This window comes from Malurus melanocephalus, unplaced genomic scaffold (genome assembly GCF_030028575.1).
Source record: "Malurus melanocephalus ecotype Western Australia unplaced genomic scaffold, MMel_1.1 scaffold_4, whole genome shotgun sequence".
Taxonomy (NCBI): Eukaryota; Metazoa; Chordata; class Aves; order Passeriformes; family Maluridae; genus Malurus; species Malurus melanocephalus.
In genome coordinates, this window is record NW_026623236.1 from 4,915,249 (window position 1) to 4,931,277 (window position 16,029).

Sequence of the window (16,029 nt, forward strand, 5' to 3'; positions counted from 1 at the left end):
ATTGCTATAAAATTTTGTGTGAGAAGAGAGTCTACATTTCAAATAAATCAGAGCCATGAACCTGCTTTTCARATTTGCAGTTATGTAAATCTGAAATTAGTATAGTCATCTTGCTCTGGTTACTGTTGTGTAAGAGGGAGATGTTAGTGCCTAGTGCATGTTTCTGGAGAAAACTCATGCACTTTGCATAAAGAAGAGTAAAGTGGGGTTAATTTGGAGGAGTCTTAGTAGGATCTGGTATGTTGTGTTGGGTTGTTGGGTGTTGGAATCAGTTTTATCTTGCCCAGTTCCTTACAGCGCTCATCTTCAGTTAGTTTTATTGGCTCCTGCTGTGGTACTTCGACCTACAGCTATGAAAYACAGCTCAAATTGTGGATTATTTTCCCCTAAGAAAATAATCCCACGCCGTTTTTTCCAGCCACTGTTCCCCACAGCACAGGGGCTTTACCCAGCTGACTTGCCTGGTCGTGCTTCCTGTTCCACATTCATGGATAACCTGTTYGGTGACTTCAGTGGTCAGGCCCACCCTTGGGCGTGAGCCCATCTCTACATYGCATCTCTTCCTAGGTGTTCTGATATGTCGTGGGCCCCCTGAGCTGTGGTCAGCTTGCCTYTACATTCTCAATCCAGGTCTACTGTAGCCATTTCAGTTCTGGCAGCTTGAYCTACCTGTTCCTTGTTTCCATGTTSTTCAGTGACATGGCTYTTGGGTATGTGAGTATCGACATAACATCCTTTTAGAACAAGGTTCTCTATCTGGGCAGCAGTGTCCTGCAGCAGCCAAGATCTTTAAGCAGAAAGCCAGAAATGCTGGAAAACTGAATGTTTGAAATTASGCCTGTGCCTCACACCTCTCTCTTCTTGAATTCTCCACAGCTGAATACACAACTTTCAGAAGTTTCARTCTTTCAGAAGACTGGAAACGTCCATTTCCCAGTGAAAGTGTGATCTTGAGAGCTGCAAGTTAACACTTTGAACAGTGATAGTTTTATATGCAGAAATCTGCCACTAAAGGGAGATTGCCTGAAATTTAGGCCAGCCAAAATTAAAAGGAAATCTATCTCCAAGYGGGAATTTGAGCCAAAGGAAAAATATTTACATAGCAGGCTGACTCTTTTCTTTCCTTTGAAGCTGCTCATGTGGTTTAGAGTGTTATTGTAAGTACTGATAGAGTGCCTAGTGGGCAGCAGTAGAGAGAGAGATATGTGATATTTATCGTCCTTCCCTGAAATGTAATATATGGGTGTCAACTCCAACAAAACAGCAAAGGTGTATAGACAGGAAAGAAATAAAATAGGCTGCTGAAAGAGATGCAGTGTTCTTTAGTGCACAGGCAATTGTAGCACTGATTTCTTTGCTGTTATCTATCACACTGTTATGTATCATTCTCTTCTTGTTTTTTTTTTTAAGATCATGGAAAGATGCGTGCATGTTTCTTTTTCTTCCTTTTTTATAGGTGTCGAATTACAAATAAGTAACTGCTCACTGATAAAAGAAGGAAGAGAATTTAACAAAACTGGCTGGAGGCCATCTCAGAGTTTCTGCCCTGGCCTGTCACTGGGGAGTTTGATATTATTCTTGTATCTACAGCTACAGAGAGCTTGAACTCTGTCTCTAGATCCTCAATGTGACAGAATTCACCTTAGCATGTCTGCTAGAGCAGTAGTGAGGCTAATTTGGTATTCAGAAAGTCTACATTTGATTCTCTTTACCCTTTGGAGTTGTCTTACCTGATTCACATGGCATCTTGTTGATCCAGGTGTACTTTTAGGAAAGGGATAATCTTKCTAGATAGAAGTTAATGTGAATTGTTCAGAGATCATGTAACAACTGTTAATTGATTGATGATGCTAATTCTTTCTTGACTAATTATTTTTATCATCAGAATCAGAGTTTCCTGTATGGCCAATTTAGGCTSTTTGTATGCAATTGTTCTTAATTACATTTTGCACTTGTATTGTAGCAGGTTTTGACTCACRGGTATGCACAAACCCTAGGTTGAATGTGCCTTGAGGCCATTGACATGCACTGTTCATCTTCCTGATTAAGGCCTTGTCTCAGAGCTGGTTTTAGAAAGCAACCCCTGCCCATGAGTCTTCTCCATGTTGGGAAGATACTGTTCAGATCATTGAAAAAGTCTGGTTATAACTTTCAGACTATGCCTATGCTTTTGCCATCCACTTCTCCATTGCTTTTCTGTGTCCTGGGAAAAAGAGCTTCAGTTCCATGTTAATTGTACTTTATAAARGGGAATGTGGTACCAGAAGCAACGTGTAGAATAGCCTTGCCCAGTGTCAGGGCTTAAAAAATAGAATCTCAGGAACTAAGTAAAAATAAAATAATCCAAGTATTTTATCTTCCTCAGAGAAGTCAGGACTCATGTCAGTAATGTGTTATAGTGCTGCTGTTTACCCTGTAGAGGAGAGAGTACATTCCTATGGAGCAACATTGTTTTTGTTTGAACTAAATATGCTTCATTAATAGCTGTTTCAAAGTGAAGTGGCAGGTATTTTGTAAACCACCCCTTCACCCCTCCAAACACATCTTTGGAGATACCTTACTCTGTTTGCAACTTTCTRTTTCCTAAATATAATAATGTAGGGCATCCATGTATTTTAAAATACTTAAAAAGAACCAGTGTAAAATTAGAATTGTTACCTTTACAGGATATAGTAAAAAATAACTGTATATTTTTTCCTTCATTTTTATATTTATTACACTGATATTCTGCAAAACTYATGAATAATCAGCAAGTATGCTGTAATTGCTAACAAATTTTTTGGGATCTTAATTCTCTTTTCCATGGAATTGAAGTTTCCATGCTTTCTTGAAGTAACAGGTTTTATTATTGAAGATGTTGTGACTACTTTAATTAAAATCTTTTCAAAATTCTAAAATATAGGATAAATCAKATATAAAGAAAGGCTAAGGAGTCGTACTGAGTCGCAGTAGTACTTTGAGGTCACATAGTGCAGAGTACAGATGTAACCATATTTTGGAACAGTATCTAGAAAAGACCATGGCTGTTGTCAAAGAGCAACAGGCATGAAATGAATAATTCAGTCCACTACTGTTTCACTTGCRTCCAAGTTAAAATATCTTCATGCAAAGCTTCTGGTCATTTTGTGTCTTCCAGTCATTACCTTAACAGGCTGATAATCATAGTTAAACGCCCTGATGTTTCCATCTTTCCTTTTCTCAAATTCCTGTTGTGGTCTCATTTGATAATAAACAATTATAATTTGTAAAGTGACACACTGGAAGGTGCACAAAAGGTGGAGGTGGTAGCTGTTGCCATCCACAGTGCTTACAGATCCTACCACTGAGTCCCCTGAACATTCCCCTTACCCCAGCTGGGCATTAGTCTGGTTTGAGTGCTGGTTTCAGTGCTTGCCTAGGGGAAGCCCTTCTGCACCCAGAATCCCTGCCTTGGAGGTGAGGGATATTGGTTCTTAAATAGTTGATGTCTGTGTACCCTTGCCCCATTGCTGCATGAATGGCAAACGTCACTTCAGCCTGAGTTTGTCATGTACTGTGCAAACAATAGAGCTGTGGCTGACATCTGCTCCCTTTTATTAAAGCCTTTGTTTCTGGAAGGCTACAACTAAACAGATTACTGAAATAAACATCTGGCCTTTAGTAGAGGAGTAACCAGTTGCTTTGTAGACTCAATTCTATAAGCTCTTTTAAAATCCTGTGCCGAGATCTTATCAGGAGGTTAGGTAATGAAAACTGTCATGTTTAGCTTTTCTTGTGTTGTACAGACAAGATCTTATTTTATTTGTGCATTTATATAATATTAAAAGAGACTCACTCATGCACACACATTCTCCAAGGAGAGCTGTGCTATGTTGGAGCTTTCCATTGTAATCCTAATCAGATCAGTAAATGAATGTCATCTGTTCTGGAGAACTGAACTGCCCTATTAGGGAGGATGTTAACAGCTCAATGGCATACAGTATTAACTCAGTAGCAAAGTGCTGATTCAATGCATCTAAATTATGAGTTCCTCACTATTACTTGAAGCAGCAATTATACTGCCCTTTTATAAAAATGGAGAGATCATAATCTTATATTAAAAATATTGACAAAGAAATGAATTTGAACAGCATGCCAATGGAGTAATCTGTAAGTGTTGTCCAACAATCATTGCATTTAAAAAATCTGTAGGAAACGCCATGCAAGCTACATTTGGGTGGGTTTCTTGTTTTTCTGYTTCTTTGTGTGGAAAGCAATAAAGATTTGTCTGAGATGTTTAACAAGCTCACTCTTGTTGCAAACTAAAAGCAAACAGCAACAAAACCAATTTGCTTGTTTAAAAAAACTTACCAGACGGAATTTTATTCACAGTTACTGTCTTTGAAACTTCATTAGATGTAATGTTCTCCTAATCTCAGTGCAGTAATGAAGGTGTAATTGCTAATTGTAAATGAAATCTACTTTGTGTTAATGTTTTACTTTAACCCAATGCATTCACKCTACTGTTGTGTTCCTCGAAGCCCAAATAATTACTGATCTGCAGTACTGCCAATTTTAACTTTGGTGTGCAGTAAATAGTTTCTCCCAGCAGTGACAGTGTTTATTTAAACAAGCCTGAGTGTACCTGCTTAGCAAAATCCTGAGCCAAATTAATTATGGCAGTGTCTGTAATCACATCACTCCAGTGATCTCATTTCCCAGCACCAGGAATACAGCACACTTAAGGTCTAGGGATCATCACAGCTGGGATACAGCTAGYGCTGTAGCTTCAGCTTTGTGAGCTTGGCAGTTGCTGATGGGAGAAGAAGCTACCCTGGAAGTGGGATTTCTAAAGAGGAGAGAATTCCCAAGGACCAGAGGTTTTCTTACTGGAGTAAATTGGCATAAAACCCACATGAAGGCCAGAAGGATCTAAGACATTTGTATCGATTTCCTGAATACTTGTCCAGGGTCTCAAGACTAAGCATTTCTGTMGCATTTCTGTAGCATGTCTGTAGCATTTGGGCGGTGGATAGTCTTTGGGATTTCTGCATAATGTAGACATTAACAAAATTCTCCTGTCTTTGATTAATCTGGTTTTAAAGAGGTGCAAAGCAGCCACAGCACCTCTTAGTTTCAGGATAAACTGCAAAAATTCAGATTTTAAAAACAAARCTGGGAAAGTGTGAGGCTTGGAGTCTTGGGTTGTTTGGTGTTTTGGTCTCTTTTTTCCCTTTACTGTCATACTTAATGGAGAACATCACTTGGCTTTGCTGATTATTGGGAGTTGGAACTAGATGATCTTTGAGGTCCCKTCCAACCCAAGTCATTCTATGATTATTTTAAAACTTTGTGTATGATGCACTTTAAGATTAACATAAATTGCCTTACACGTATGAAACCAAAGATGTACCCAGCCGAGTTTTGTCCCAACAATGGCCTTAAGGCTAGGAAAGACTACAAGCAAGTCAAGATATAAAATGCTTGAGTATTTTCCTTGTGTCTASTTATTTTTCTGAAACAAATATCATTTTACCATATTTAGTAATTCTTACTGCATTTCTCTTCCATGAACTTGAGCCTTCTGGGGAATCGTTTAACATCCTCTGCMTCTAGAAATGTGTTCCATGTGTCACCAACACATCTGGTACTGAGTGTCCTGCCACCTTCACAGTCTTCCTAGCCTTCCTCCCATTACCCTCTGAGGTAACTTTGGTCCTGAAGACCTTTGCAGCCACAGCTTGTCTCCCTATCCCAGTTCAGAATCCCTCAGCAAGAGCTGGGAAAGCAAAGCACACCTTTAGGTCACAAGGCCAACAATATTTTGCTTGTCTATAGGTGAGCTACAGACAAGTAGCTCACCTTCAGTAGCTTCAGTTTATTTTCAACAAAGCATGAGCTTATTAGGTCAGCTAATCCATTCTCCAGCAGCTCGTTGAGCATGTTTAATGCTGTAACCGCTCTGGTGCTACAACAGAGCAGAGAGGGTGTATCTTGCTCAGGTTACTTGATGGGTGATCGAGCTGCCATCAACTTTAAGGGTAAGGAACCATGCCTAAAGCAGACAGATAGTTTTTATCCTGGTAAGAAGCCCTTTCTGCCTTGAAATAGCTTTTTACTTACCTTCTTTATGCTCCTGTCCCTTCTTTATCCCCTCAAAGCATCCTGAGATATATTTTTTCCTCCTAACTGGCATTTTTCTTTCTTGGTAGTGTTTCATACCCTCTGTTGTGGGATTTATTGTCTGTATTTTTGGCTTTTCAAATTCTCCAGAGGGATTGAACATCTCTGCATCGCTGATGATTCATGTCCACTGTCTCCATGTCTTGCTAGTTTTAGTAGCCAGTTTTTTGCCAGTTTTAATCAGCTACAAAATTTTATGTTATTGGAGTGTTATTAGGARCTCTGTAGCTTAAAATGCTACAGCAAGCATTATGTTTGTACACATAGCTGCCTTTTGACGTGGAGCAGTGGGTAGCAGTTTGCCATACTTGTATATTTTTAGGTTTAACAGCTGCTCTCTCCCCTTGACTGTAGGAGCCTCTTCCTTGCACAGGGGCAGGACAGCTCTGCTCCTCTGATCCCAGCAAATCTGCAGCACCTGCTACCTTGATGGAATTGGTTGGGACAATGAAAACAGGTTGTAGTAACTTGCTGCTGGTGGTGAAGCCTGATCCAGAAAGAGGGAACCACTGCCTTGCCAAAACCAGGGAGTGGTGGTGTCCTTCCTCTGTGGGAGGCAGAATGTGCCACAAAGTTTTTCCAAGTGGACCCCATTGGGTCACCCCTGAGTTTGGCTCCTGCCTGTGTGTGAAATTCTCAGCTTTCAATGAAGTTGTGCTATTTTACTTCTTCAGCCTCTGCATCTACTGCTAATAGCAGTGTGATTTTCCTTATTGAGATAAGAATTTTCATATCCTCACCCATGGATTTAGTGTCTTTACATGTGGCCCRAATCTGCACAGACTTCCTCTCCTTATAACAGTAAGATCAAAGGCAGGGTGTTTTTGGAGCATCTTTTATCTCACCCATGTGACAGGAAAAGCCAGGGATGCCCACTTTGAACTCCTATCACATGCCAAAGCACAGCCATTGAGTCATTGTGATCATAGTTCTCAATAATCTTTTAAGAAACTATAGTGCTAAAGTAATTTCTTAACATTTTATAGGACTAATATGCATTTCTGTAACTTTTTTCACATTGGAATATTTTGAGATCATATGTTTTAATTGCAGACATCACTGGAAAATTTTCCTGTTTAGAATTCATTTCCACTTTATCTAAAAGCATGATGCTTCTTCTCCCCCACCGCCCATGAAAGTAAGTGTCAATAGCATTTAAATACATTTTGCCATGCAGATATTTCAAACCATCGGGGAGATTGCTTCTGGTGGATAATCTCTTGTGGTTCTTAAATATTCAGGTCCTTTTAAAATTAATCAGTCTACTGGGTTTTGTGCTCTTTCAAACATAGACTTAGTTTAGCTCACCATTTAACTTTCACATTTTTTTCAGTAAGTGAATCCAGGTTTGTTAATCAGTAAGAATGTGAAGTAACTGTACTAAGTCGGGACTTGGTAATTTTGAAAGTAAAATGGTAACTAGTACTTGAAGACAGCTTTTTATTATTAAGTACTAAATTACTTTACAGAGGTCAGGTTAAACAGATGTTCACAGATGTTGGTGGATTAGCTGAGTGTCMAAGTCATTGTCAGAGCCAGGAGTGCAGCCTTATTTCTTATGACATTTTCAGTGTCTGAGTCCTTTCCTGCTCTGTTTATCTTACCAGTTTATTAAGAAAGAGTGAAAAAAACATGGTCTTAGAGTAGCAATACTTCTAGAGCTAATTGAAGTACTGGGATTAAGAGACTTCAGGAGAACCCCCAAACTTGAAAACGGGGATTGATGACTCACCTCAACAAACACAGAACCTTCCTTGGACAAACTGCTGGGACAAACAAGTGTCTGGGGTTGGTGAAACTGCCTGTGTGCTTATGAGGGAGAGTGCTCCTGATGGAGACCCAAAAAGGTGTCTACCACAACAGCTGCCTCCTGCCCGAGGGTTGGCTGCTGGTAGTTTACAGGGCTGTAATGGGCATCTTCAGGAAATTCAGACCTGTCCTGATTTTAAAGAAGAGGTCCTTCTCACTGTAGGTTGTACTCATCCACTGCTGCCCTASCTTCAGCTCCAGAGACTGTGTGACTCACTTGTCAATGACCCCAGTGGAGAAAATTAATGTTATTTGTCAGTTAGATCACACACTGTCTTCTCGCCTGTTGCTTATTTAGCTTGTGTCCCTCATGGGTTTTCATCTGCTTTAGAAGAGTCAGAACAGACCTTTTTTAAGGCCTAATAGTGTCCATGCAATTTTTGAAGTCTCACTCTTAGAGGCCAAGGGCTTAATTAAATATCCTTCTGCAGAGCTTCAGTATTACTTATTACTCCTCTAGGTAGGTATTCAGTGATCACATTGTCCCTTTTGAATCTGTGGTGCTGCTGGGATTCCTTTCAGTASCTTTTCAGCTTACACTATGGGTTATTTGATTTGCCTGTTTTACTTGGATTTACTTCCTGGCAATTAATTGAAAATTTATGTTAATTCATAAGTTAGCATATGACATGTTTTAAAAAGAAAATAACAAAAAGTCATCTTAAGAAGGTTTACTCTTTCTACTTATGTCAGCTAATATATCTGAGGCCTGAGGACCATTATACACTCCTTCTGGCCTCTCTGTGTCTTTCACACATGCTTTTAGTATGGAGGGTTAGGCTGAGAAACTGTCCTTGTGCAACTATGGATTTTGTTTTTGGAGGTGCTGAAGCTGTTTGAATAATTACACAACTACAAAGTATCCCAGTTCACACTGATATGGCAGTAGATCATTATTGAAATGCTGATAAAGTATCTTCATCTAGTGCCCCAAAAAGGTTTTAGGAGAAATTCTGCACATCTGCAGAATAGTTATGGATCTCATGGGAGGTATATTATCCTTGCTTCACTGTCTATGTATTCTCTGTCCAAACAATTGCTTATTTTACATTGGTAGAGGGGAAAAAAAGAGTGAAGTCTGTATCTTCAGCGCACACTTTCTCTACAGAGGTATTTCACAAAGTACCAACCACCCCTTTGCAAGGATATAGTTTGGTGTATCTCATAGCTGGATCTGGCAGGTGGAATAAAGGGAATTTGGGGATTCACACTGCACTGGGAAAATCCAGAGGAATCCTTGGAAGCAGAAAGCTTTCCCAGACCACTTTAGCTTCCTGCTTAGATCTGAGAAGCCAAAATGTTAACACAAGKGGATATTGGCTAGGCATGTGTCCACTCATGGCTAGGCATGAGTAAAGTCTGGTTGGAAAATAAAAGAAGGTTCCTAATTTTTGTGTGACAGCCTTCCAAGAATAACCAGGTCAGAGAAAGATTTCTTCTTTTCAATTAGKTTTTTTTCTGTTTATTGTCCATGGTGTCTTGTGATTGTGGGGTGTTTTGAGGTTARGGGTTCACAAGAAGGCAGGTGTGGAAGGAGACAAGTGGGCAAAGCAGCTGCCGCTGGGGGAAAGCTGAGKCCCTGTTTCAGAGAAAGCACCTTAAACTATGTCCCAGCCAAAACTAGGAAAAATTTACACTGAGAAGAGCTTTCAAAAAGTGATGAGATTATCGGTTAGGAGCCAAAGTAGTGCTGACTTTGGRGGTCAGTTGCACTGGGAATRGCTGTTKCACAGAAKGGAATCATGTGGAGGCACTGAGACTGCCTGTTATTRTTCTTTATTGAAAGCATGTATGTGTACAATCAATGTTTAAAGGGTTTGTCTTGTTGAATGCTCTCAACTTAAGTGTAACTATTAATCTTGAATATTTAAGAGATATTTGCTAGATATTTGCTATGTAGTGATGAGCACATACCTGAAATTTCCTGACATTTACAGAGTATTTTACATGTCAGGAGTGGTTGAGTAAGGATTGATATTTCCATTTTGCAATTATGTGGTGGAGGAAAAGAGTCTGAACTGGATGCATTATTGTTTGCTAGTGGTCATAGACAAAATCTCTGCCAAACCACAAGGAGCGTATGAAAATTCTTGGCTCCTTACCATATGCCAAATCCATTCACTGAACTGTGCTCTGGTTTTCCCTGTTTTTTCCCCTTGAAAACAACGTATTGCCATCTCATCTGATGATAGAAGGGAAGAAGGTGTCCAATGCGATAATCAAATCAGTAAAAGTAGTAGTAACACTTTGAGATCAGAACAGCCTAAAAGGAACTGGATAATGAAGACTATTATTCATATTTATATACTGTAAGTTTATTTATGGTAACCTTTTATGTTTAACTATGTTGTTKTTCAAGGCTGAGATATGATTGATGATTTCAAGGGATACAGTGATGATGAAGTCTCTGTTCTACCACAGAAGGAATAAGGAATTCAGYTGCRTTAGGATTTCTTGGAGGTTTCCATRTTAGGAAGTATTTTGTTTGCTRAMAGACAAATTGGAAACCKGKTCAGAARCTTATTYACATTGCCAGGCACTTAAATACCTTTAAAATATATCCACAACAAAGCTTCTTTTCATGCAAGTACATGCTTATAGTTCTCTGTCAAAGTAGTGAGAGATGTTGAAGTGAGAGAATGTATGTGTTTTTCTTTGMCACTGTAGTTTGTAATTTGTGTATCATTGCAGTTTAGGTTTTAGGTTTGGATAGGAGCATGGAGGTAAGTATCAATATTACATGTCACCCTTTAGTCTAATACAAGATGTGGTAATATCAATCAAATATGGTAATCAAATGTGGTAATATCAATACAAATACAAATGTTGAGTCATCTTTTCTCCTTTTAATTCTCTAGGATTACGATGGCTTYTTTGAATCAAAGGAGAGCAACACTGTGTTCTCCTTTCTTGGGCTGAAACCTACTTTGGCATCAAAGGTCAGTGGAGTATTACAGACTTTCATTAAATTCTTGAGATGTTGAGATTGAATTTTCTTTGATCACTACATGGGATGGAATTTTGTGTGTTTGGATGCATCATTGCCCTGATCCATACCTTGTCCATATCAGTTTCATGTTAACGAAGTAATTGAAATAGTTGTAAGGAAAAGTAGAGCATTTTAAATGAATACAAGCATATATGTGGGAGTAGTTTGGGAGAGCAGATAAATTAAGTTTAAAGAATACATTCTCCTTCAYATTATCAATCTAAATTGTAACCAACTGACTTAATTATAACAGGAGATAGAACTATGATCTTAATCACTGGGCTATGTGCAGCCTGGCATAATGGCTCAGCATTTATTCATTAGGTGTTAATCAATTTATCTTTAATGCTGAAATGCTGGAGCAGTCAGAACTTGAGTTAACTTTTTAAATTCAGTTTTAGCAAATATTTTTATACACATGAGAACACAAAGCCCAATAACATCTATCTGTTGAAGGCACTGTAACAGAGGATATTTTATTGCCATATGGAAATCTTGTTCAAACAGACTGTGTATGGTGCACCTTTTGGCAGCAGATTACACACATAGGAGAGGATTTTCCTTCCTTTGGATACTTTAAATRTGGGTGATTTGGTAGTAGTACTGTTTCAAGATGGGGTGGTAACTCTTGGGTATCTATAGAGTTCTTCTTCTGCCAGGCATTAATTTATTTCTGGACCCCTTGAGGGACAGTAGCMGGAAGGAACCTCAGCAGAGAACTGTAAAAGAAGGTTATTTTGGCAGCCTGCCTCGCTTTATAGCTTGGAGAACTTGTTCTAGGAAAAAGATGATGTTATAATGCAGTCTGAAATAGCAGCTTCTACGCAGCTGTGCACCTAGAAAATATGATATTGGAGGCCCGGAGGGGTGTCTCTATAAATTTCCTGCTTCAGTCTGGTGGTACTTCAGAGAGATGCGTCCTCAGCTCCAATGTGGTTCAGGGTTAGGGTCACCTTATTATGCAAAGGTCACAGGTATGGGAGATGAGAATGTATTCATTACATTAATACTRTGTTAATAATAATTAATAATGATTGATAATACTTTTCTATTTTCTCTTTTCAGTAGGAGTCAGAGCCCTAGAAAGCCCATRTGAAGTATCAACAAGCACATTCCTGAATGAATGACTCTGTTCTTCAGCACATAACAGCTTCCCCAATGGATCACTGTGATAGAGCAAACATGTATCATTACCAGTAGTCTGCTTGCCATGAGATGGTGCTCTCCAACAATGTGGAGCTAAAACCACGTTGTATGAAATAGGATTAAGGSTGGCCTACTCATCTTCCTGTTTAAAAATGCTCACTGTTGTTGTTTCACTTTTGTCTTTGGATTGCTTTGCAGCTGGCCCTAATATTCTAACAGGCATGTATGTTTGAGAATAAGGAGTGGAAGTGTAAGGCTTCTGTCATTCATGGGTATACCTATGTAGTCATATTCCTTACTTCTTAATTCTTCCCACTACCGTAATTCAAATTAGCTCATCATATTAGTTAAAATGCTGGTGGTTATGATGATGTTTGTGTTGGCTGTGATCCAGAAGATAAAAAGCATCAATCTTGAGATCTCAATCTAAGCCAATAACTGCTGTATTTTTGCTCAACGTTTATTTATTGTGATGTTTATTCTAGATCATGGTTATTTTAAGAGATATGGGCTGCTAATCTTGATAATGAAGACTTGATTTGTCTAATGATGCACATTGCAACTGACTGTTTAAAACAAGTTGCTATCATGAAGGAGGTGCCAAAGTGAAATATTTTGACRTGTTTCCAAATACGGGTGAAATGTTCAGTAAAACACTTGGTGGAAATACTGGGGAGTTCAGAAGAACTAAAGGTGTCTCATAGGTAATGATAATAGGAAGCTGTCTCTTAACTGAGAAAGTCTTAACACCCAAGGTTGGAGTTCTATAGTTGGACTGTCTTAAAATGAAATTTTGCCAAAACCTTCAGTTTACCTTCAGTAAGCTCCTCAGCTCAGCTAAAGGGCTAGTTGGAGCAAGAGCACACACAGATTTGAAGTCCACAGTTGTATTTAATGGTCAAAATCTTTGTCAGAGCACCTTCTCCAGAGGAACCCTGAAGGGGCATTGGTGTATGTATGTGCATTTTTAAGAATTATGTTGTCTGTGTTAAGATACTGTGACRTTCTTGTAACCAATCCCATATTTTCATGAGACTTGAACCTCACTGTAGGAAGGGAATATGACATGAGGTGGAGATGTACATTGTTAACTTCACCAAGTTCAATATAACTATTCCTAAAAAGAAGTGACGTATTTAACTTTATAGATGAATACAGATATAAATTTATGTAATTTTGCAGTTGATTACAGAGAAGCCATCCTGGATTTATAATGTACTTGATGCGTTGTAAACTTTGAGAACTGCCTGAAGTCCCAGGTTTGAAAAATTTACCTAAGTGTGTCAGCATGTACCCATGAGTAATCCTGGGTGAAATCCCAGGCTTACTGATGTGAAAGGAAAAACCACACTGATTTCTCCAGGGGTGAAATTACTTTCACAAAGTTCCTTTTGAATTTTGATAATTGTAGAATAGAAGGCTCTCGTTTAGTGGAGAGTTAGTCTTGTTTCTGCTKTTAAATAAACCTGGCTTATTTCAGAGCACGCATGTGGGCATAATTAGTTGTATGGAGGACAACACTGGCTCCAAAGATATCCTGCTTGCTTGTATGGATTGGCAGTGTAAGTCCCATAGAATATGTGCTTTTGAATTTTAAATGGCTAGTTTAAAAAAAAAGAAATATATATGTTTGGATGTGAATTTTGTGTGTTGTACAACAGCCTTATTTTTGTAATTAAAGCAAGTAGAGTTCTAGTTTGTTACACAAGATGATCTGGAATTTTTTTAATTAGTTTTGTAGTAATGTAGATTCAGGTAACTGAAAAGGTCTGGGGAAACTAGAGACATTTATTGAAAGAAATAGGAAATTCTTAATTCTGTTTAAAATTTTGGCATATAAAGTTATGCTTAAGAACCAAATAATCTCAATTTCTAGCTAATACTTCTAATTACCCCAATTTTTAAAATGGAGAGCAGTGTGAATGAAACTGTTAATCTTTGTACCTAGCTGAAGTTGCTGTGTGGGCTGACRTGCACGTGCACATTCACTGTATCAGTGGCTTTGATAGAGGTGTTTTTGTTTGTGCCACACACTACTGGATAGTGCCTTGCCAGAAAGGGGACTGTTTCTCTAGGGTCTTCTTAGATATGCTTAAACTTTGAATTGAAAAAGGGGTAGTTTCTATATTGCTATTTTTTTAATAATACAGTACATTTATTTTGAGGCCTGAGTCAAAAGGCACGTGCTTTGTAAGACTGAAACAGTTTTTGATGAGTCTTCTGAACTCTTGATTTTTCCTAGGTGACTTTCTTTTTTTTTTCCTTTTCCTTTTTGTTGGCTGTCTAAAATCAAACCTTCCAAGGGRAGTGAACCTGGAGTAAAGCCCGTAAATTCATGTTTACACTTTCTTTAAAACAAGTATCTGATTCTAATGTTGAGCAGCCCAAGTGCTGTCACTGAAGTGAAGAGTAGCTGCCAAGCTCTCAGTGGATTTCTTGGTTCTTTTCCACCATCAGGACATTTATTTGGGATGTCCTATTCAGGCAATACCATGGTTCAGAAGYAGGACCCTGAAATTGCCCTGTGACCCTTCACAGGAGTGCAAGAGTGGGGTGATCAGCAGGAAAATGCCAAATCTCATTAGTCTTCAGTGACTTATGCAGTGATTTCACTAGATCTTGGCATGAACAGTGSGAGGAGGATGGAGCCCCCCATGTTCACCCTGCACAGAGAGCAGAGCAGCAGACCCAGTGCAGAATGGGCCATGGCTGGTTCTGGCACCCTGGGCAGTGGTTCTCACAGGGACCCTTGGTGGCAGTGCCATGTGGGACATCACACAGTGCTCTGTTCTGCAGGGCTCCAGCTGCATCATGGCCCATCCTTCACACTCCTGYTCCCTCAGGAATTTGGGAGGGAAGACAGAACAACTTCTTGAGAGCAGTCCTTCAGCCAGGGCAGATCCAGCTTACTCCCTTGTTCCTGATCTTTACCTCTTCCTRATGTGTGTCCAACTGTCCTGTGTAGACCTACCTGTGTGCAAAGCTTCCACTGCAGCCATCTGTAACATCCCTGTGAGGTCACAAAYGCAGAGCTGGTGTTCCCCTTCACTGTGTCAGTGTTCTGTAACTCGGTAGGGGAGGGAGCATGTTGCATCCTAGGACATGTACACGTTATGTATTAAAATGTGTTCATCTAATAAAAATTATAATGCAAAAAAGGCATTTGCACTGTGTTGTATGTGCTGAAAGAAACTGAAAAAATATGAGTCTTTATTCTTGCTGCAGCTTGCTCTGGTGACAGCCTGGTGCTTTGGTTTGGGCAGCCTCTGCAGGTGGAAGCACTGCAGAATTTTTCACCTGGGATGGGWGAGCCTGGTTCTGCAAGATGTTAGTTGGCTTTGAACCCTGGTGGCTGCATGGGAATTGCAATGTGTCCAAAATACCTGCTGGTTTGGGGTCTTCCCTGGTAAACAGTAGTAAAGAAAAAAAAAAAGGGTATGATTTATTGTCTTCTGTTTTTTTATAGCTGGGTTATCCGATAAATACCATGGAAATAAAGACAGATCCTTTGTGGTGGTGTGGACATTGGAGCCAGGAAGTTTTCACACAATGAAGTTTTATTTGTAGGGCTAAAACCTGCACTGCTTTTTATTGGCTGTAAGGAATGTGAGTTCCTTGTTTGCCTATCCACTTTGCCAGTCCRTAGAAGATAATTAAACAGTTTTACYARTTAAGTGCCTAACCAAAGGCACMGGTTGCATCATYACAATCTTCMCTTGAYTCTCAATCTAGTAARTATTTTTTAATAYCTTWCTGTTCCTGTCTAGAACTTGCCCACTGTCTATTTTGAGTGTGGCTGTGAAAACTTCATTTGTGACTTCTGCTGCATCCTGGAGAGAGGTTCTGTGCCACCTGCTTTAGGCAGAAAGCAWAGAAGAGGTATGGATGGAATAGGCAAGGCTGAAACACCTGCAATGGGATCCTCAGCTGGTGTAGGATCAGTA

At 39.3% G+C, this 16,029-nt stretch overlaps 1 protein-coding gene across 2 annotated transcripts in view; it reads left to right on the forward strand.

The window, feature by feature from the left end:
- The window catches only part of SH3BGRL2 (SH3 domain binding glutamate rich protein like 2), a 39,285-nt gene extending 24,026 nt beyond the window's left edge, over window positions 1-15,259 (forward strand). The window contains exons 3-4 of one of the 2 annotated variants that reach the window (XM_057369404.1): window positions 10,809-10,889; window positions 12,008-15,259. In XM_057369404.1, the coding sequence (XP_057225387.1) occupies window positions 10,809-10,889; window positions 12,008-12,022 (96 nt within the window). In that variant the 3' untranslated portion in view covers window positions 12,023-15,259. Of the gene's footprint in view, window positions 1-10,808; window positions 10,890-12,004 lie in introns of both variants that reach the window. The other variant, XM_057369413.1, reaches the window with a different exon arrangement.
- Window positions 15,260-16,029: the final 770 nt, after the last annotated feature.